General features: G+C 49.7%; 5 protein-coding genes across 5 annotated transcripts; 2 read left to right on the top strand and 3 right to left on the bottom strand.

Annotated features, from left to right (window-relative positions):
• Positions 1-583: 583 nt before the first annotated feature.
• BKA55DRAFT_575620 (P-loop containing nucleoside triphosphate hydrolase protein) lies at positions 584-5,279 on the bottom strand. The gene is made up of 11 exons (XM_046193396.1): positions 5,097-5,279; positions 4,916-5,021; positions 4,769-4,853; positions 4,645-4,699; positions 4,254-4,589; positions 4,033-4,203; positions 3,163-3,978; positions 1,420-3,074; positions 1,241-1,359; positions 754-1,187; positions 584-687 (listed from the first exon to the last, which is right to left on the bottom strand). The coding sequence occupies exons 1-11, from the start codon at positions 5,217-5,219 to the stop codon at positions 661-663; spliced, it is 3,927 nt and encodes a 1,308-aa protein (XP_046046215.1). The 5' UTR covers positions 5,220-5,279; the 3' UTR covers positions 584-660.
• Positions 5,280-6,191: 912 nt separating this feature from the next.
• BKA55DRAFT_542012 (ketopantoate reductase PanE/ApbA C terminal-domain-containing protein) lies at positions 6,192-7,562 on the bottom strand (the record flags this gene model as incomplete). Its single annotated transcript, XM_046190448.1, has 1 exon — positions 6,192-7,562. The coding sequence occupies one exon, from the start codon at positions 7,560-7,562 to the stop codon at positions 6,192-6,194; it is 1,371 nt and encodes a 456-aa protein (XP_046046214.1).
• Positions 7,563-8,422: 860 nt separating this feature from the next.
• BKA55DRAFT_677902 (uncharacterized protein) lies at positions 8,423-18,192 on the top strand (the record flags this gene model as incomplete). Its single annotated transcript, XM_046198127.1, has 2 exons — positions 8,423-8,459; positions 8,550-18,192. The coding sequence occupies 2 exons, from the start codon at positions 8,423-8,425 to the stop codon at positions 18,152-18,154; spliced, it is 9,642 nt and encodes a 3,213-aa protein (XP_046046213.1). The 3' UTR covers positions 18,155-18,192.
• Positions 18,193-18,515: 323 nt separating this feature from the next.
• Positions 18,516-18,830, top strand: BKA55DRAFT_692940 (uncharacterized protein; the record flags this gene model as incomplete). Its single annotated transcript, XM_046199847.1, has 1 exon — positions 18,516-18,830. The coding sequence occupies one exon, from the start codon at positions 18,516-18,518 to the stop codon at positions 18,828-18,830; it is 315 nt and encodes a 104-aa protein (XP_046046212.1).
• Positions 18,831-19,608: 778 nt separating this feature from the next.
• On the bottom strand, positions 19,609-20,688 carry BKA55DRAFT_518287 (uncharacterized protein; the record flags this gene model as incomplete). Its single annotated transcript, XM_046188261.1, has 2 exons — positions 19,609-20,128; positions 20,180-20,688. 2 exons carry the CDS (start codon positions 20,686-20,688, stop codon positions 19,609-19,611), a joined length of 1,029 nt encoding a protein of 342 aa, XP_046046211.1.
• Between the last annotated feature and the right edge of the window lie 1,447 nt (positions 20,689-22,135).

The raw sequence follows: 22,135 nt of genomic DNA, 5'->3' as shown, positions 1-22,135 counted from the left end.
ATATAAGTGTTGAGATTGCATAAATACATGCGACCCAAAGAACCCAGATGTGCTCATTATCAAGCACCTTACGAATCACTACGCAAAGGTTGGCCCGCGAGAAGAATATGAGGCTTCAGGCGTGTTATCATCAGCCTCCGCGGAACCAACATCGAAACGATCTTATCAATCATAGATCGCATGAGATTAAAACCAATCCGGTGTCGATGGTATGTCATAGACCATGGCGAGTCTTACTGCATGTTAGTGGCAGGTTAGCTCTCTAGAGTCATTTGTCAGCCCTGTCAATTTGTCAGCGCGGGGCATAATCATCCTCAGGCACTACAAGACTACAAGGTTTGCTTCTCGTGCATCAACGCTGTGGTTCAATACCGATATAAGAAAATTGGACATGACGAAAACCTTGATATAAAATTCGTTTAGACGAGTCCAAGTGACTGTTATCTGCATCCGCAGGCTGTCACCCAACACAATACATGCTATCGAGGACTGACCATGCGATAGAGAATTATTATGGACGGGATTTCAAACTTAAAGAGATATCAAGAGTTATACAAGAGAGGAACATCAAAACAATCTTGTTAAATAAATTTTAATACAATAAATACAGTCAAGTTAAGTTCTTACGACAGCGACATTATTAAAACTCAATAGGATCATCTACTTGTCCAAAGCCTGGCTTTGACACTGTTTTATAGTTAGTACTCAACTCGATCAAGGTCCTGTAATTATAGTGGGCATGAGAAAACTTACCATCTGCCAGTAAACACCACGAGCAGCAAGTAGCTCACGATGGCTCCCCTTCTCAATCAACTTGCCTTCACCAAGGACAAAGATTACGTCGGCATTTTGCACTGTCGCAAGACGATGGGCAACGACGACCATAGTGCGCCCTTTGCCCGCCCGCTCAAATGCCTCTTGAACCAGCTTTTCACTCTCCGAGTCAAGAGAACTTGTAGCTTCATCGAGGAGTAAAATATCGGGGTTCCGCATCAAAGCTCGGGCGATAGCGACACGCTGTCTTTGTCCTCCTGAGAGGGTCACGCCTCGTGATCCTACCTGAGTTTGGTATCCTTCTGGGAGAGACATAATGAACTCGTGTATGGAAGCTTCTTGACATACACGATGGACAGTTGCGTCGTCAACGGTGTCTTCGACGCCGAGAAGAATGTTCTCGCGCAGTGTACCTGTAAGATAATCAGCTGTGCCACTCATCAATGATCCAACCTGTTTGACGTACCTTGGAATAAGCTCGACTCTTGCGCTACCAGTGAGAGATGACGACGGTACGTGTAGACATTGTTGGCGGCGATGTCTTGACCGTTGCAGAGAATACGACCATGATCGGGATCGTAGAATCTGTTATTATTGGCACCGTGTTAGCATTCATCATAAACATGTCTAGAAATGTCTGCGTACCTTTCAAGAAGCGAGACAATGCTACTCTTTCCACTCCCTGACGCGCCAACAAGAGCGGCAAACTGGCCCTTCTCGATCGTGAGACTGAGCCCTTGAAAGACTGGCACGTCGCGTGTAGGATACTTGAAGTGAATGTTGTCCAGCTCAATCTTCATGCCATCACCATGAGATATGAATTGCTCTCCAATAGCCTCAGATCCATCCTTCACCTGACTGTCCCTCAATCCAAGGATCCGGTTGGCAGCTGCACGTACTTGAGCGACGTTGGGGCCAAAGCTGAGTGCGCGTCCAGTTGTCTCGCCCGCGTTCAACACAGACATGAAGCACACGAAGAAACTCTCCAAGTCATACTCTCCGCTGAGAAGCAGGCGGCCGCCGTAGTACAGGACGATAGCCTGGCATCCAATGGTCGCACTGTCGGAGAAGGCATACAGCAAGCTCACCCAACGAGCCTTTTTGAAGGCGTCCTTGACATGATTGCTGTTGAGAGTGCGGAACTGGTCGCAGATAGAACCTTCAAGAGTGAAAGACGACACTGTACGGAATGCACCGATTGCTTCGGATGCGAACTTGGAGCTGTCGACGAATACGGCGTTGTTCATCTCCTCAAACTTGATCTCATACCGCATTCGCCAATAGCCAGCGCCAAGCAGGATGGGGACAACCACGCAAAGAGACACAAGGGCTAGCTTCCAAGCAAAGGCAAGGGCGATGGCGATAGTTCCCATGAGAGTCCAAAGGGCGATGAACACGCTGGCCATATTGGAGCCTAAGAGCTCTTCAAGTTGACGTGGATCTTCAGCGCTTCTAGCAGCCATGGTACCCTGAGAATGATCATCATGATCGAAGAACGAAACCTTCTGATGTAAGATAGAAAGGAAGTACTGCTTCTGGTACTTGGCACGAATAGTGCTAGCAGTGCGTGTAGATAAAAAGAAAGTAGCGCAGTAGGCGAGACCTGCTGAAATGGCGAGGACGGTCCACATAAGCGACCAGAAGGAACTCTCGCTTCTGACTTTGGACTCGTCGGGGAGATAACCGAAGACGATGATGACTTTGGCGAAGAGCCAGGCTTGGAAGGGAACGGCTGCACCGGCGCAGGCGGAGAAGAAGAGGGTTAATGCCATCATCCACCAATTGGACTTGGTCTCGTAGAAGAATCGGCCGAAGCTGGCTAAGAGGCCTTTGTTTTTGGCTTTCCTCTCTTCGGGCTTGTCTTCGATGATGGACTCTGTATGTGCCTTCTCATGAACAGAAGACGACCTCTCCTCCTTGACAGGAACGTCATGATCCTCCTTTTGTTCTCCCAGTGATAGCGCCTGGGCATTGACAAGATTATAGTAAAGACCAGCCTCATCAGTAAGAAGACTCTCGTGAGTGCCAGACTGAATAACCTGCCCTTGTCTCAAAACAACAATACGGTCAGCCTTCTTGATAGTAGAAAGGCGATGTGCGATGACGATGGTTGTTCTGTTCTTTGAGGCTCGGTCTAGGGCTTGTTGTACGATTCGTTCGCCGCGGACGTCGATTGCGCTTGTTGCTTCGTCGAGGATGAGGATTGCTGGACGGCGGATGATGGCGCGGGCGATGGCGATGCGTTGACGTTGGCCGCCTGAGAGTTTGATGCCGACTTCACCGACGGCGGTGTTGTAGCCCTGTAGCGGAGGTATATGTCAGCTTTCTCCTTCACATGTAAGGAGTACTTCAAAGAAGTGCCGTAGCTGTAAGATGGGATTGACGTACCTCGGGAAGTTTCTCAATGAACTCGTCTGCAAATGCTTCCCTACATGCCTCATGTACCATCGCCCTCTTCTTCTCTTCAGGTTCATTCTCCCACTTCGTCCCGATGAGACCATTGAGAACGTTGCTGTAGATGGTATCATTGAACAGGAACGGCTCTTGCTGAACAAGGCCAATTTGTGATCGCCACCACTTCACGTTGATGTCATCAAGTGATTGGCCGCACGTAGAAATGCTGCCATGGAGTTCAACAGGCGGACCTGTTTCGTCTCCTGCGAAGGAAAGCTCTTGTGGCTCTTGCTCATCCTCCTCTTTGTCGCCATTCTTCTTCTTGTCGGCATCTCCCCTTGCTGGCTTCTCGACAGGCTTGGAAATCACGTACTGCTCCTTTAGACTGTACCACCGTTCAACAAGACCGACGATCGTACTCTTGCCTGAGCCAGAGGGGCCCACAATGGCAGTTACCTTGCCGGTCTCGATTCGCAAGTTAAGATTATCGAGAATCTTGACATGCGGTCGACTGGGATAAGCGAAAGTCACGTCTTCCAAGATGATGTCCTCGGTTGCAGACACATCTGGATCTGTGAGATGGCCAGGCTCGGGCCTAGGTGCATCGATGACAGTGAAGAACTCGCAAGCTGCTACTGTCGCTTTGCTGACTGCGAGAAGGGGCGTGGAGATTCGCTCCATTGCCGTCACAATCATCATGACAGAGAACAAAACGACAATGATCGCTCCGAGCTGATTGATCTTATCGTCGAGCAAAAGCCTGGTGCCATACCAGAATGCGAGGCCAAACGCGGCGTAACTGCTGAAGAACTGGATTCACGTCATTTAGCAGACTCCAGCACGGAAAGACGACTCGCGACATACCACTAAGCCATATTGAAGTGCGATAAACGGGCCAGCAAATTGCGCATGCTTCTTGGCCTCTTCGACGAATTTACCGTACTTGTTACCAATGCGTGATTCAGCACCGTAAGCTACGATCATTCGGATACCACTCATAGCTTCACTAGCAACAGACATCGCCATGGCTTCTGACTATCTCTTGCGTCAGCAACATCTCACAAGATGGAAGAATTGGTACATACTTTGGTCTGGTTTGTCTGGCCCTTGGTGATATAAGGCAGCACCAAGCTGACACTGAAAGTGATGAAGACCACGGCAGTGAATGTCACGAGGGAGAGCTGCCAGCTATAGATGAAAGCGACAATGATGGAGGCAATCATGGTGGCATTGTACTCGACGAAAACACCCAGCTTCTCGGAGATTCCAAGCTGCAGCGTGTTGCCGGTGGTCGTGATGATCGTGGTCGCATATCCAGGAGGCATAGAGTCCAGCACATGGACGCTCTGAGAGAAAAGAGCTGTAAAGTAGTCCTGTCGGATGGCTGAGGTTATTCGCACACCAGTCATACGAAATGCGAACTGGGAGTCGGTAAGCGGATGGAGTAGAAACAACACACAAAAGTAAAGAACGTACGTTGTTGATGTAGCCAAGTACCAGGCGACCGAGGAAGAGACCAAGTAGGTACAGACTATCGCGATGGGTATTAGAAATAAGGCCAAACGAAAATTGGCATTTTCGCATCGCAGGTCAAACTCACCAAAGTTCGCTAAGCTTTGAGCGGAACTCATCGCCTGGAAGCGTTTCAGTGCCAGCATAGTCAGAGAACTTGCTAGCGAATTGTCCTACAATTCGATGGACTCATTAGCATGAAGTCTCGAGGTTAGGCCTCATTTTCTCTTCTTACCAAAGACGATGTTCAACAAAGGCAATGTTATGCCAACACCAATCGAGGCAATTACGCCAACCGTATAGGCCAGAAAGTCCCATTTCGAAGCATACTTGAAGACTCTCTACCAGGCAAGCAATATATATTAGTATTAGTCGCATATACTTGCTTCAGTGTGACGATGTTGTGGTTGTCATACCATATAATCTTGAAAGGTAGGCTGTCTCTCAGGACGACCATCAGTGCCCATCTCAGGATGCGCCGCCTCACCATCCCCAGACGGCACTGAAGGGCCTGAATTCTCCGCTGTTCGTTTTCCCATAGTGAATTCGATAGATAGAGAAACGGTTTGCAAGCGTCAAGCCTCTCTTCTCACTCATCGGTACCCAAACTGCACATGGGGAAACGACAAATACCGTTCCATCATCGGGCGCACGGGTACGCGTGTTTTCCGGTCGGGATCTACACAGAGTCCGAGAACCCGCTATGACCTAGATATAACGGAGGGATTCATGCGTCAGCACGGCACAGAAAAGGGAGTGGGATTCTCCTCGGCGCGCGTGATGACTGCATGGAACAAAGGAATGGCGGCACAAAGACTTTCCGGGCATGTCTCAACGGATTGCAGTAGCGTTTCTTACATGAGATCGTATGTCTAGAAACTTTCTTGGTTTTTTGTTTACGTGGGGGTTGACTGAAAGGGGAGTGGTATGAAGTGGCGTTGACAGTTGAGAATTGCCGGAGCTGAGGCCAGCTGATATCAAATGTCTGGCGGGGAATTGAAAATTGAGTTACGGCTCGGAGCGCATCCGCAGCTAAAACCGGCATTGATCCACTGCCTTGTCTTAGAACCCCCCTTGGAGTCCCAATCGGAATTTTCCATTATATTCCGTGGCGATCCTTGCGGCAGACAAAAGTCCCATCTTTTGACAAGTAGCAGATTGGCGTGCGCAAACGTGAAATGATCTGCAATTTTGGCTACGGATGACAGTTCGATTTGAATGCCGCTCGTATTGTGCCGGATCGGGAATACGAGGTCGTGTTGTGATTATGCGAGGTAAGGATGTAGGGAGGCTGTCTTTTACTGCTTGTTTACTTCAGGCATACCGGAATAAGGACTGCTACGGGGAATACACATTACCAATTAACATGATGTTGTTACAAGCTATTTATATATAATTTTAAATAATAAGTTAAAAAGCTATACAATAATAATATAATAATTCTTTTTTATTTAAAAATAAGTTAAATAATATTAAAATATTTACCAGTCTAGTTCCCTAATTACCCTGTATTACAATAATACTCTACCCAGCTGCACCTTGTCCAAGCTTTCACGGCGCTCAATAAGGCCAATCAAGCCCTCATGTACACTAACATCTAAATCTGTACCCAAGAAACAAGCCATGTCTACAATCCAGCCATTGAAGTCTCGTATCTCAGTCTTCCTTCCAGCCTCTACATCCTGAAGCATAGAGCTACGATGTTCAAAGATCTTGAGACCAAACGTATACAGCTTCGACTTCAGAATTGGCTGTGAGAACCTTTCCAACAGCTTCTTTCGGACCTTGGAAATACTCCGCAAGTCGTGGCTGCCTGGCGGAAGTCGGAGGATTTGTTCAGTGTAGGAAGTGATAACACTGCGACTCGTATCGTGATCAATAAGACCTTGGATAACGGTACTTGCTTGCCATAGTAGTTTGTCGATGACTCGTGCCAAAGGATCGTCCAAGTCATAGGATGTAAATAGTTCTCCCGTTTTGCAGCGCAATAAAGCCGTAAGTGGGTTGATCGCGGCATTCATGACCAACTTCTCCAACTGAAGTAGCCAAATCTCACCAGAGGACACCTGCTTTGTGTTGACAAGAGGTGTCGTGGCAATATGCTGGATGAAGAAGTCATCCAGGGGCTGCTTCCACGGAGATTTGGGGTCCGATGCCCAGAACACAGGCCCGATGTATGCGTCAGCTGGAGCCGAGTGGACGCTCAAGAAAGGACCTGCCGATGCAACCCCATGACTCACGACACATGCGGAGAAGGTTGGAGGATTACCGCTCGGGTATCGATGAGATATGTATAAAGGACCATGGGGAGGCCAAAGCTTGCAGACTCCGTTTTGTGCAAAGACGACAGAACTGCACTGCCCCAGGTATCGACGAACGCGATCTGCTTCAGCTAAACCAGCCTCTGCCTTTGTGGAGATGAAGACGTTGTGAAGTTTCTTTCCGTCTGCGACTTCTTTCACAGGACCGTAGTGAGGTCTTGTTTCTGTCCACCATTCGACGTTGAAGCGCTTGTTGATGAACAACTTGCCGCTGGCTAGGTCTGCAAGACCAACACCTTCACTAGCGGCCCACTGCGAAAGAAGCTCCTTTCTATGAACGACGAGAGTGATGGGAAGTGCATTGAGATGGCGGGCCATGTGAGTTGCGTACAGTCGGCCAATATTTCCAGGACCAATGATGTAAATGCGCTCATCAGAGTTTGATGAAGGACCGGTGCAAGAAGCATCGTCGTATTCCTCATCACTGTTGGAACTTCCCATATCAATGCCTTCGTCAAGCTTTGGCTGGATATTGGCGGGAGACCAAGCGAATAACTTTGGGGGCGGCCTTGTGTCGGCTAGGAGAGCCGTCAACCAGGTTGGGTGTTCTTGGGATGCCATGCTGCTTGCTGATGACCATGCCTTGCCAGGACAGCTTTGGAGAAACTGGAAGCCGGTAACAGGCTTTATTGTGTAAGTGGTTGCTTTGTTTAAGCTTTTGTTGTATTACAGAGGTTGTGGAACGAAGAAACAAAACACATATATTGTACAGGCTTACAGGGTGTAAGAGAAGCATAAAGCATAAACACCTAAAGCTATTATAAATTACTATTACTATTTTTATAAATTTATTTAATAATAAACTTATATTATTTTAGTACTATAATTACTATATAGCATCTTGACCTTTTACTAGCTTACCTTATAAAAGGTATAACCCTCTAAACTAGTTTGTAAATTACTAAATACAGCGATAAATGCACTACCGGTGAGTGCCCGGCTCACTAGATTTCTAACCCGCGTACTACCGAGACACGGGATGGTTTAGTATGCAGATTACCATGTCAGACTAATTGGCCTGTCTATCCTACCCCTCCTTTCATACCCGCGGGCTGTAGGATTCAGCCGAGATAAGACCTACTTATGCAGGTCAGCGCCACAAACACCGATCAGCAAGGCCTCATCTTTCTCCCTGCAGAATTACCCGTGATAGCCAATCAGCGCATCTCTTGGCGGTCCCAATTGAAGGATCAGGATCTGCCAAAGTCTGAATCATATGAAGGATCAGCAGGTCAGGATTGTGATGTGACACAAAAGCTGAAAATAGCAATGGCATTGCAGTAAACCTGCAGGCTGTGGTGCGGTTGAGAAATGAAAGCGGGTGACATCGTGCGAGGCTGTATGAGACAGAATACGCCTTGCCGGGTCCTTTTGTTAAGACCTCATGATGGAACCATCGAGAGTCTTAGACATGGTTGATCATGTACGGAACTTTGGTATACGTAATATGCCTCTTTGGTAAGTAGCACGTAGTGTTGGTTCAGATATGGTACCAACACGAGAATTTCTGCATGATACGCTGCATTCCTGCATGTGAGGTATATACAGAAAAGTCACATCCGGCAGGATTGGTTCACCCAGAGATTCTGCAGCATTCACTTATTCTGTCCTATCAGCTTGTACAAGCTGTGACGGGCCCTCATTGCCTATTCAACCTTATTGCTTCTCAAACCCACATGTTACAAAGTCGGGCAGATCCTTCAACTTCAAACACTTCTCTCACATTCAACATGACATCACTCGATAACACCAAGAGTGACTCTACAGAACCAGTCATGCCTTTGTTGCTGCCCATTGATGGTGTTGGTCACACCGACAGTCTTGTTGAGGAAGTAACTCGTTATTTCGGCTTAGGCCGAGATAGAATCGAGAGTATCCTCCCAAGCACGGCCTTCCAGCAAGATGTCATTGACTGTGCTGGCAATGACAAGCAGCGTTCCATTGGCCATGTTGCTTATGAGATCAGCAATGATATCAACATCTCAAACTTGGCCGCTGCTTGGAAAGAAACCATCAACCGAACTCCTGCCCTGAGAACCTGTGCCTTCACCTCTCAGAGCGGAGATTCATATCAGGTTATCCTAAAAGACAGCTTTGTCTTCTCATGGATGTTCTGCACATCTGTTGATCAGAAGGATGCTGTTGTGCAGGATGAAGCTGCAGCTGCAGCTTCTGGACCTCGCTGCAATCGTTTCGTTCTTCTCGATGATCCAATTGCAAACAAGAAACTCCTCATCTGGACCTTCAGCCATGCTCTTGTGGATAGCACCTTCCAAGAACGCATCCTTGGGCGAGTTCTGAAGACTTACAAGCATGGAAATGATGAACTCTCCAACAGACCCTACACGCCTGAGTCCTCTGATCATGAGGACGATGGTCTGTCGTTGACTCCTACCGATGGGTCAAAGACTCCGGAAACTGGTGGTATTCACCCCGCGACCCAGTTCTGGAAGGAGTACTTGAGCGATCTGAATGCCTCTGCGTTCCCGCACTTGTCTTCTCCACTGGCTGTTCCCTACCCCAATGCAAAGGCTGAGCATCATATCTCATTCACGAGCTCACCGCAGTCGCATTGTCCCAGTGCAACTGTTTGTCGAACTGCACTTGCAATTCTTCTATCTCGCTATACGCACTCGCCAGAGGCGCTGTTCGGTGTCGTGACAGAGCAACAACAGCTCATCTCAAATGGCCCAACACGGACTGTTGTGCCTTTCCGTGTGCATTGCGCCTCTGGTCAGTCTCTTTCAGACATCATCGGTGCAGTCAAAGCCGATGATGATGCCATTCGCCAGTTCGCAGATGCTGGTCTCCGCAACATCGCTTCTACTGGGGAGGATGGCTCTGCTTCTTGCGGATTTCAGACTGTTCTGCTAGTTACCGAAGGTGACACTGAGCAATCTTCTTGCGAGCTTCACCAGAAGACTGGAGAGTCTGAGCTATTCATGCCCTGCACCAACCGCGCTCTGCTACTCCACTGTCAAGTGGCCGGACATGGGGTATCGATTATTGCAAGATACGACAAGAGCCTCATTGACTCACATCAAATGGCTCGGCTACTGCGGCAGCTGGGACATCTGATACAGGTTCTACGAGACTCATCGGACAATCTGCCGTCTGCGGGGGAACTCGACATGATAACACCAGAGGATCGAGCCGAGATCCAGAGCTGGAACTCCCAGTCTATCCCTTCACAAACCACCCTCATCCACAGAGAGATGCTAAAAACAGCCTCTGTCTCTCCCACAAAAGCCGCAATTTGCGCTTGGGACGGAGAATGGACCTACTCCGAGCTCGACAACATCACCTCTCGCCTAGCTGCACTCATCAAGTTCAGTACCCCAGGCCAAGAGCATGCGATAATTCCCATTTACTTTGAGAAGTCAAAATGGGTCGTCGCCTCCATGCTCGCCGTCATGAAAGCTGGTCATGCATTCACACTGATTGACCCGAATGATCCACCGGCTAGAGTATCCCAGGTCGTCGCGCAAACGGGCGCAACAATTGCGCTTACTTCCAAGCTTTACGGCAGCAAGGTACAAGCTATTGTCGGGCGCTGCATTGTGGTCGACGATGAGCTTGTCCAGTCGCTCATCTGCACTTGTGCCTTGGATACAGGCTTGGCTCTGGCCACGGTTACTCCAAAGGACCTGGCCTACGTTATCTTCACTTCCGGCAGTACGGGCGATCCCAAGGGTATCATGATTGAGCATCGAGCCTTTTCGTCCTGTGCCCTCAAATTTGGGTCTGCACTCGGGATCAACAGCGACACTCGCGCTCTTCAGTTCGGGTCTCATGCATTTGGCGCCTGTCTTCTTGAGATCATGACCACTCTCATACACGGTGGTTGCGTTTGTATCCCATCCGATGATGATCGTATGAACAATGTTCCAGCTTTCATCAATCGTTCCAATGTCAATTGGATGATGGCGACACCGTCTTATATGGGCACCTTCCAGCCAGAACATGTCCCTTGCTTGCAGACTTTGGTGCTTGTCGGTGAGCAGATGTCACCATCTGTCAACGCCATTTGGGCTCCCCGCGTTCAACTCTTGGATGGCTACGGCCAGAGCGAGAGTTCTTCCATCTGCTTTGTTGGCAACATCAGCTCATCGGGCGCTGATCCAAACAACATCGGTCACTCAGTGGGTGCGCATTCTTGGATCATTGATCCCAGCGATCCCAATCGTCTGGTCCCAATTGGCGCGATTGGTGAGCTCGTCATTGAGAGTCCTGGCATCGCACGCGACTACATCATTCCTCCACCGTCAGAGAAGTCGCCCTTCTTCTCAACAGTTCCAGCCTGGTATCCTTCTAAGCATTTACCCAAAGGCTTGAAGTTTTACCGGACCGGCGATCTCGCACGTTACGCATCTGATGGTACTGTTGTTTGTCTTGGTCGCGTGGACTCTCAGGTCAAGATCAGAGGGCAGCGCGTTGAGCTGGGCGCAGTGGAGACTCACCTCCGACAACAGATGCCCGACGACATGTCCATCGTGGTTGAAGCTGTCAAACCGTCGGACTCTTCTACAAGTACCGTTCTCGTTGCTTTCTTGATAGCCTCGCAAGCAGCCGAGACTGTCGTAGAGGCCAGCATCTTGGATCACACGGCTTGCAGAGACATCAATGTGAAATTGGAGCATGTTCTTCCTCGCCATTCCATCCCCTCGTGCTATATCAGCATGCAGCATCTTCCTCGTACCGCCACTGGTAAAGTCGACCGGAGAAAGCTTCGATCTATCGGTCGCGACATCTTGGCCCAGCAGATTCAAGGAACTAGCTCCCGCCCATCTCAATTGAGCCCTTCAGCAACCAGCAGTCAAACCAAGCTGGAGGAGGTTTGGCTCCAATGCTTGAACCTCGAGCCTGGCGCTGCCAACATTGAATCAACCTTCTTCGAGCTGGGTGGCCACTCCATCACTGCCATTAAGATGGTCAACATGGCGAGGTCAGCTGGCATAGAGCTCAAGGTCTCTGATATCTATCAGAACCCTACCCTTGCCGGCCTTGAGGCTGCAGTGAGCGGTAGCGCCATGCCCTACTCTCTCATTCCAACGACCACTCGCGATGGACCTGTTGAGCAGTCTTACTCTCAAGGTCGACTTTGGTTCTTGGATCAGCTTGAGGTCGGCGCGCTGTGGTATCTGATTCCATACGCTGTTCGCATGCGAGGATTGGTTGACATTGATGCTCTGAGTCGTGCTCTGATGGCCTTGGAGCAGCGCCACGAGACCTTGCGGACTACCTTTGAGGACCATGACGGCGCGGGTGTACAGGTTATTCACCAGAAGCTCTCCAAGGAATTGAGAGTCGTCGATGCGATGGACGGGGATTACCTTCGACTGCTAGAACAAGAGCAGACTACCCCATTCGATCTCACTTCCGAAGCAGGCTGGAGAGCGTTGCTCATCCGCTTGAGCGACACCGACTACGTCCTCTCTATCGTCATGCATCACATCGTCTCCGATGGCTGGTCAATTGACGTTCTGCGACACGACCTCAGCCAACTCTACGCCGCAGCTCTTCAAGGCCGGGATCCTCTCTCAGCCATGAACCCTCTCCCAATCCAGTACAGCGACTTCGCCATGTGGCAGAAGCAGGAGGCTCAAGCACTCGAACACGAGAAGCAACTTGAGTACTGGAAGAAACAACTCGCAGATTGTTCACCAGCCAAGTTGCCGACCGACTTCCCCCGACCAGCTTTACTCTCCGGTGAGGCGGGTGTAGTGCCGGTCTCTATCGACGGACAGCTGTACCAGAACCTGCGGGGGTTCTGCAACGAGAACAACACCACTTCATTTGCCGTGCTGCTAGCTGCTTTCCGCGCTGCGCATTATCGTCTCACTGGCGTTGACGACGCTGTCATCGGTACACCCATCGCCAATCGCAACCGATGGGAGCTGGAGAACATTATCGGCTTCTTCGTCAATACGCAGTGCATGCGCATCACTGTTGATGATGAAGACACCTTTGGCACGTTGGTACGACAAGTCCGAGCAACCACGACTGCGGCATTTGAGAACGAAGATGTCCCGTTCGAGCGTGTTGTGTCAACCATGTTACCTGGCTCAAGAGATCTTTCTCGAACACCGCTTGCGCAGCTCATCTTTGCTGTCCACTCGCAGAAGGATCTTGGAAGGTTTGAGCTCCAAGGTCTTGAATCAGAGGCTGTCTCGAGCAAGGCTTATACTCGGTTCGACATTGAGTTTCATCTGTTCCAAGAGGCCGGTGGACTCAAGGGCAGTTGCAACTTTGCCACGGATCTGTTCAAGCCCGAGACTATCCAGAACGTGGTCAGCGTCTTCTTCCAGATTCTTCGCAATGGTCTTGAGAAGCCTGAGATCCCCATCTCGGTCCTTCCTCTTACCGATGGTATTGAGGAGCTACGTCGTATGGACCTGCTGAAGATCAAGAAGGTTGAATATCCACGAGATGCAAGCTTGGTTGACATCTTCAGCACGCAAGTCGCTGCGTACCCAGAGTCTTTAGCCGTGGTGGACTCCTCGTCTCGTCTTACTTATGCAGAGCTGGACCGTCAGTCTGACCTGCTTGCGACATGGCTTCGTCGACGGGGTATGCCGGCTGAGACTTTGGTTGGAGTTCTCGCTCCACGATCATGCGAAGCAATTGTCGCGATCATCGGTATCCTCAAGGCGAACTTGGCGTATCTCCCCTTTGACGTCAAGTCTCCTACCGCCCGCCTGAACGACATTCTGTCTGGTCTCCCCGGGCCTACGATTGTGCTTCTGGGCTCAGATGTCCCTGCTCCCGAGTTGGAGGTGCCTGACTTGGAGTTTGTATGTGTCGCTGATGCCCTGGAATATCGCGATACGAATGGTCTCAATGGCCATGCGCATATCGACACTTCGAACCCTTCCGCAACAAGTCTCGCATACGTACTCTTCACTTCCGGCTCCACTGGCCGACCCAAGGGCGTCATGGTCGAGCATCGCGTTATCGTCCGTCTCATGAGAAGCAACATCATACCCGACTTCCCAACTCAACCGCGATCAGCTCACATGTTCAACATTGCCTTTGACGGCGCTACCTACGAGATTTTCTTTACTCTCCTCAATGGTGGAACATTGGTCTGCATTGACTACATGACTACTCTTGATGTCAAGGCGCTTCAAGACGTGTTTATCAAGGAACAGATCAACGCTGCATGCATGGCGCCTGCGTTGCTGAAGCTTTATCTCACCGATGCGCGCGATGCTTTGAGGGGACTTGACTTTCTCATGGCTGCTGGAGATCGGTTCGATGGCCAGGATGCCATCGAGGCGCAGAGCCTTGTTCGAGGTCAGTGCTACAATGGATATGGTCCAACGGAGAATGGTATCATGAGCACGAGGTATCCTATCGCAACTGGTGACTCTTTCATCAATGGAGTTCCCATCGGGCGAGCTGTCAACAACTCTGGAGCCTACGTCACCGACCCGAACCAGCAACTTGTTGGTGTCGGCGTTATGGGAGAGCTTGTCGTCACTGGCGATGGCCTTGCGCGCGGGTATTTCGACCCAGCCCTCAACACCAACCGTTTCATCCACATTGAAGTCGATGGCCAGCGAGTGAGAGCATATCGCACAGGCGATCGGGTGCGTTACCGAGTAGGCGACGGCCTCATCGAGTTCTTCGGCCGCATGGATACCCAGTTCAAGATTCGCGGCAACCGTATCGAGTCAGCTGAGGTTGAAGCTGCGATGCTTGGCCACGGTTCTGTCCGCGATGCTGCTGTTGTCGTGCAGAAGGACGAGGGTGAGAAGGCAGACTTGGTTGGCTTCGTCGTCATTGATCACGATCATTCTATGGAGGGTGACGCGAATGACAACCAGGTCGAGGGCTGGCAAGATCATTTCGAGACTGAGATGTATGCCGACATTGGTGATATTGACCCGTCTACCATTGGCAAAGACTTCAAGGGCTGGACTTCCATGTACGACGGGAGTGAGATCGACAAGGCGGAGATGCAAGAGTGGCTCGACGACACCATCAAGACACTCCGCGATGGCCAGGCACCGGGCCATGTACTTGAGGTCGGAACTGGTAGCGGCATGATCTTGTTCAACCTCGGCCACGGACTACAGAGCTATCGAGGCCTTGAACCTTCCAAGTCAGCCGCCGCGTTTACAAACAGCGTCATCAAGTCCGTCTCGTCTCTGGCTGGAAAAGCCGAGGTCCACGTTGGCACAGCTCAGGACATTGGACAGCTGAATGACCTGCACCCAGACCTCGTGGTGATCAACTCAGTCGCCCAGTACTTCCCTTCACCAGAGTACTTGGCCCAAGTGGCAGACACTTTGGTTCATCTCCCCGGCGTTAAGCGCCTGTTCTTCGGCGACATGCGAACGAACGCCACCAACAAGCACTTCCTCGCTGCCAGGGCTGTCAAGACACTAGGCAACAATGCGACCAAAGACTCTATCAAGCAGAAGATGGCTGAGCTAGAGGAGCGCGAGGAGGAGTTGCTGGTTGAGCCAGCCTTCTTTACGACACTACAAGACCGCTTCCCCGACCTGGTTCATCATGTCGAGATCCTTCCGAAGAATATGCATGCTACGAATGAACTCAGCGCGTACCGTTATGCGGCTGTTGTGCACATCCGTGATCGCGACTCGGCACAGCCTGTGCATACGGTTGAGAAGGGCAATTGGGTCGACTTTGGCTCATCAAAGATGGACCGCGATTCTCTCTTGGACCTTCTACGACATTCGAAGGACTCAGCGACCGTGGCTATTAGCAACATTCCTTTCGCCAAGACCACCTTTGAGCGACAGATCGTTGAGTCCCTCGAGGATGACAAGGATGAGGCCAAGGTCGATGGTGCCGCTTGGATCTCAGCAGTCCGCTCCGATGCAGACAGTCGTGCATCTCTCTCTGTTCCTGACCTTTACCAGCTTGCTCAAGAGTCTGGGTTCCGCTTGGAAGTCAGCGCAGCGCGTCAGTGGTCTCAGAGCGGTGCACTTGATGCTGTCTTCCACCACTACCCATCATCTACACAGGCTCGCCGCACTCTGATCAAGTTCCCTACCGATAACCATCTCCGAAGCTCAGCTACCCTCGCCAATCGACCGCTTCAAGGCTTGCAGCGACGTCGCGCCGCTTTGCAAGTTCGTGAGCGACTTCAATCACTGCTTCCATCGTACATGATTCCATCGACCATCGTGGTGTTGGATCAGATGCCTCTCAATCCCAACGGCAAGGTCGACAGGAAAGAACTCGCACGCCAGGCTCGAATTGTACCGAAGCAACAGACCGCACCGCCTGCACAAGCATTCCCTATTAGCGACATCGAGGCCATACTCTGCGACGAGGTGTCGGCGACTTTCGGGATGAAGGTTGACATATCTGATGACTTCTTCAAACTCGGTGGCCATTCCCTTTTGGCTACGAAGCTCATCTCACGTGTTGAACAACGCTTCAATGTCCGTGCCACCGTCAAAGACGTATTCGACAATCCGGTCTTTGCTCATCTTGCGGTCGTCATTCGTGAAGGACTTGCTTCGCGTACCACTTTGACCAATGGTCAGGACAAGCAAGGTTGGTCCGCTCGTGTTGCGCCACGCACTGAGACTGAGATCATCTTATGTGACGAGGCTTCCAAGCTTCTTGGTATCGAAGTCGGAATCACTGATAACTTCTTTGATCTCGGTGGACACTCGATGATGGCTACTAAGTTGGCAATGCGACTTGGCCGTCGGTTGGATACCACGATAGTGGTCAAAGATATCTTCGACTACCCAGTTCTGTTTCAGCTTTCCAAGAAGCTCGAGTCAGCTGGATCAGAGTCCTACAAGGAAGACGCACCGGTGGAGGACTACAACCCGTTCGAGCTTCTTTCACTCGAAGATCCACAAGACTTCATCCAGCGAGAGATTTGCTCACAGCTCAACATCTCATTCGAGTCAATCCAAGACACCTACCAGTCCACGCAAATGCAGAAGTCCTTCCTCTTCAGCCCAGGAACAGGTTCCCCAAGGCCTCTTACACCATTCTACATCGACTTCCCAGTCGACTCTGACCCCGCTACTCTTGTCCAAGCCTGTCACTCTCTGGTCCAGCATATCGACATGTTCAGAACAGTCTTTGTACTAGCTTCAGGCCAGCTCTATCAAGTCGTCCTGAAGAATCTCGACGTGCCAATCGAGACCATTGTAACGAACCAAAACGTCAACACGGCTACCAATGATTACTTGAATGAGCATGCGCAGGACCCCATTCGTCTTGGAGAGTCATTGATACGCATCGCTATTCTCAAACAGTCATCTTCGTTACGTGTTCTACTACGATTGTCGCACGCGTTGTATGATGGCTTGAGCTTAGAGCCTATCGTGCGCAATCTTCACATACTCTTCAACGGCATGTCACTTCTCCCACCAACGCAGTTCAGGCGGTACATGGAGTACACTGCCAACAGCCAAGAGAAGGGTTATGAGTTCTGGCGTGGTGTGATTGGATATTCTCCCATGACAGTCTTGAGCGACACGAGCAACGCGGCTTGTCGTCAGGAAGTGGCACCTTCGAAGGCCTTGCACTTGTCAAAGGTCGTCAGCGTACCCAGTCAGGCTATCCGCAGCAGTATTGCTACGCAGGCGACGGTGTTCAACTCTGCGTGTGCTCTAGTGCTGTCCAAGGAGTCTGGATCCAGAGACGTCGTCTTCGGTCGCATTGTCTCAGGTCGTCAAGGCTTGCCGGTCAATTGCCAGGACATCATCGGTCCTTGCACAAATGCCGTACCTGTTCGCGCGCACATTGGTACAGGCGATAATCATCACCAAATGCTTCGCGACATGCAAGACCAGTATCTGCGAAGTTTGCCGTTCGAGACACTCGGGTTTGAGGAGATCAAGCGCAACTGCACAGACTGGTCAGAAACAACATCCAATTTCGCATGCTGCGTGACATACCATAACTTTGAGTATCATCCAGAGAGTGAAGTTGAACAGCAGCGTGTTGAGATGGGAGTTTTATCGAAGCACGTTGAGTTGAGGAAGGATGAGCCGCTGTATGACTTGGCGATAGCTGGAGAGGTTGAGCCTGATGGAATGAGCTTGAAGGTTACTATTATTGCGAGAGCGCATTTGTTTGAGGAGGAGAGGGTGCAATATTTCTTGGAGGAGGTTTGCAACACATTTCAGACTTTGAACTTTTCGTTGTAAGGTATTAGTGGGTGGACCTTTATGGGCATAAATGTTGGTAATGCTGAAGATCAGCGATGCTATTTCCTATTTAATGTTAATCTAATCGATTCTGTTACTCTGAGATGATCAATCCCTTAAGTCTGTCTGCCATTACACTTCCTCACCGACATTCGGCAGTTGGAGCTTTTGGGCGGGGACAGAGCAACATATGAAAAGAGGACGGGGTCTTCAATGGAGACACAGAAAGCCAGTGAAAAAGGAAATGTATGGTGTCTAATATATAGTACATTAGGCTCAGAACGTTCCTAAATCGACTGTCAGGCCGTAGAAATCACCACCTTTCAGCACGGCGAGGCCCCGACACGAATCCATCTTCATCATGCCTGTCCAATCAACGATTCCCATTCTTGGAGCGCCAGACTATCGAGACTGGCTTTCATTCCAAAGCAACGATTCAGAACAAGAGAAGAATTGGCTGTTCATGCGCGACATCATCCCATGTCTATCTGACTATGCCGAAGGCACCATCTTCACCACAATCCTCGAGGAACACGAATGGTTAAAGGAGTTCGTGGATCCAGATGCGAGCTTTGCCGTTACCCGCGCAGAAGTCGAGCGTCGTCCAAATGAGGCCACGATAATACTGGCCGATTTCGTCAAGCATTTGGCTGGAACAGTCATAACAGTTGCGTAGCAAGAGAACATGAAAGATTTTGTTCAACGTGTTGAGTAAGCCAGCAGCCTCTTTTGCCGAATATGACAGAAGCTTCTAACACGTACGAAGAACAAACCCGAGCACGGGGGCCCTAATGAATGAAGCAGAAATAACAGAATGTCGCAAAGCATTTGAGGAAGCTCTTCCAAAGCTTGCTGATCATCCGCTCTGGAGGGGTTTGAGAGCACGCGTCAGAGATTTCAGTCTTCGCATTGGTTGTCCAGCTGCTGTTGACGATCCCCTTGACTGTATAATCTCAATACGAATTCAATTGAATTCCAGAGCTATACGGGTCTAGGAAGCAGAGTCCGTCAGTGTGGTAGAGGATGAAGACAGTCCAGCAGTCGTTGTTCATCGGGGCACAATTGCTTCTGGTGAGCTGGTAATCAGAGACGGTAATTTAAGAGACGATCTGGCTGAGAGATACAATGCCTTGTGCTTCGAGACTGAAGCTGCAGGCGTGTTGACAAACTTCCCTTGCATGATGATTCGTGGTATCTCGGATTATTCCGACTCGCACAAGAACGACATATGGCATGGATATGCGGCTGCGGCTGCGGCTGCTTACGTAAGGAGTCTCTTCTTCCATATACCTATGAACTAGTTGCTTAATTAATAGGGATAATCAAGCGACCTCAACCTCCCGTTATTAGTTAACTATCTATACAAGAACTATGTAGGCCATTACAGTAAGGTCAAGAGGCAACCATTATCCATTCTTCAGGTGCCCTATAAGTCTTGGCTATTGGTTTCTCAATCAACAGATGGTTGTTAAGGTGGAAATGAGCAGCACTCCCATTATCAACACACTTCCACTCACCAATTTTTCCGCTCCATTCTTCTTGGAACTCTCGGTAGCCTTACTACTATCCCCTGTCGAGCTTCCAGTGGGATTCCTTGAATCGTCGCTTCCACCTGAGCTACCCGTGCTGTCAGGGCTCCCCTTGCTATCAGAACTGTCCTTACCTACACCAGCAGCAGTGATAGTATAGACAGTCCCATCGCCTCCATTGGTATACGAGAAAACCTTCCCGCTCGCTGGTGCCGTGACAGAGCCTGGGTTGTTACTCAAGGTAGCGGTACCGGTCTTCAGGGGATCATCAGGCTTGTAATATGTGCTGACACCTTCCAACGAGTACGAAAGCTGGGAGGAACAATCGTACGTCTCCATGTATTTTCCGCAGGATTTGTAATCGACGTTCAGCTGGGACTCGAGCGTGGAGATTTGTTTGAGGCCGATGAGGTTGGGGTCGGTCTTAGGGCAGATCTCGACGATACTGACGCACGTTAGTATCGATGACTCAATAGCTCCATGAATTGCAGCATACCTTGAAAGGGCTCCGCTGATCTCACAGCAGTTGCAGCCCTCTATTTGCTGCAGATTGCTTCCCGCATCCCCTGAATCAGCGCCGTTCGAACACGTCGCTGTCTGTTGAATGGCATCTTGGATGTTGAGAAAGACTTGTCCGACGTTACAAGAGCAAGAGTCTGGTGCATTCTTGGGTGCGGGAAAGTAAGGAACAGGGAGCTTGGCAGTGGGACAGTTCATGAAATACGAAACCATGTACTCCTGATACTCGCATTCCCAGACTCTGTTCCAGCAGAAAGCGGCGTAGCAGTTGTAGTTGTCGACATAATCCTGGCAGCTGCACGCCAGAATCTCTTGCTGGCTGTTGTCGCGGCGGGCTTGGGCGATGCAGCTGCTTGTCTTCTTGTTTACAGAAGCCTGGCACTTTTCGAGCCCTGATGAGTCGGCACAGCCTGAGCTTGTGAGACCAACATCAGCTGCAGCGACTACAGCAGCCAAGCCGACAACGAAAAGACCATATGGTTTCATGGCAGTTGTTTGGTCAAATGAAGTTACGGTAGGAAGGCTGCCAAGACATTATGTTTTATGGAGCTTCTGGTGCCCGTTATGTACCCGGGCTGTCGTCTTTCAGCTCCATGCAAGAAACTGTTGGCCGTTCCCGAGATATCCGTGTTCCGCCTTATGAGGGAAGTAAACTGCTGGAATTCTCGTAGGAGACGTCTCTTAATCAGCCTAGACTTGGCCGGATTCGGAAAACGAGCCTGTCAGGTCGCCCTGATTTATATTACAGGCCCGCATCGAGCGTGCCGAGATGCCGGGCTGAGAGGTTTATTCTCAGCTCCCATATTCCTTAGCTGATAAATCGTGCTGGCCGCTGCTGTGTTTAGAAAACTTCCTCGGGGCTTTTTATGTTATTGTCATTGTGGTCTGGTTCAATCAAATAATAAGGAACTTGGTGAGGCACACAGTCACTTATTAAAGATGTGTATTTGTTGAGAATGCCGTGTATCCGTTCACACTTCCTCCTATAAGTGGACACAACGAGACAAAGGCACGTTTTGGGGCGGAGAGTATTCCGCGCTGATAACATGCTTCCGCGTCTTCAGCCCTACTACATGGGACATTCGGCTTTAATTCCGCCGACTCTTGGAACGAATCCGCACTTATCTTATCTTTGGTTTTACCGGTTATTGGACTGCAACTTCCTAAGTTTATGCTGTTCCCATGCCCATAAAAGAGGCCTAGGTCCTGCATATTCTACACAGGACAATATCATGCCTAAATTAAAAGTTCACAGTTTTAAGATTTAAGCAGTGGCTATGTTGTGGACATTTGGTGAATAACCTGTTAGAATAGTGTTAAAGCCAGACATAACTCAATGAGCGACTAAGGAAGTAAGACCTCAGAAAATATAAATACTATAAGAAAAAGAAAAAGAAAAAGAAAATATTATTACTTTATAAATAATAAGTATACCTTAAGTAATAAATAGAGTATACGCCATTATATGGGTTTATTATGCCCTCAAGTTGCTTCTTTCTTAAAGTCTTTAGGGTAAGTTAACTAGTTCTAAATACTTATTTTAGTACTTTAGTTAGTCTGCCTGCAACAGAGGACTTTTTTAGCCTTACGAGGCATGTATGTTAACCTACGAGGATTGGACCCGATGAGGAATGTTCTGTACGTAGTACAATTCGATCTAAAGTGAGATAAAGAGAGCCTGGGAAGTGGACTTAAGCCAGGGCATAGACCGATGCAATCAGTGGATTCGAGCTGCTTATCAGTTAATCTCGGTGAGTGATAAGAAATTGGACCAGCTGAAGCTGATCTGCGATAACGTCTCAAGCATCCAATCACTGTCACTGTGTTGCGGTTAACTTCGCCAGATCAAGTTACCGTAAGCGCTATGTCGGTGGAACCCCTTCCCCGGAATATCGGAATGCGGGGTAGCGAGAGTCTGGTCGCTGAAGGGAGA

The sequence above is a fragment of the Fusarium redolens genome (genome assembly GCF_020744475.1).
Source record: "Fusarium redolens strain MPI-CAGE-AT-0023 chromosome Unknown BKA55scaffold_13, whole genome shotgun sequence".
Lineage (NCBI taxonomy): Eukaryota > Fungi > Ascomycota > Sordariomycetes > Hypocreales > Nectriaceae > Fusarium > Fusarium redolens.
This window is presented reverse-complemented; position numbering and strand designations above follow the sequence as displayed.

Bases quoted from the DNA above. Each gene is read 5' to 3' on its own strand.
- BKA55DRAFT_575620 (XM_046193396.1), bottom strand. From the start codon at position 5,219: ATGGGAAAACGAACAGCGGAGAATTCAGGCCCTTCAGTGCCGTCTGGG. The intron at 4,204-4,253 runs GTATGTACCAAT...CGCAAGAGATAG, and splicing joins GCCAGACAAACCAGACCAAA to TCAGAAGCCATGGCGATGTC. The intron at 3,075-3,162 runs GTACGTCAATCC...CCTCCGCTACAG, and splicing joins TCATTGAGAAACTTCCCGAG to GGCTACAACACCGCCGTCGG.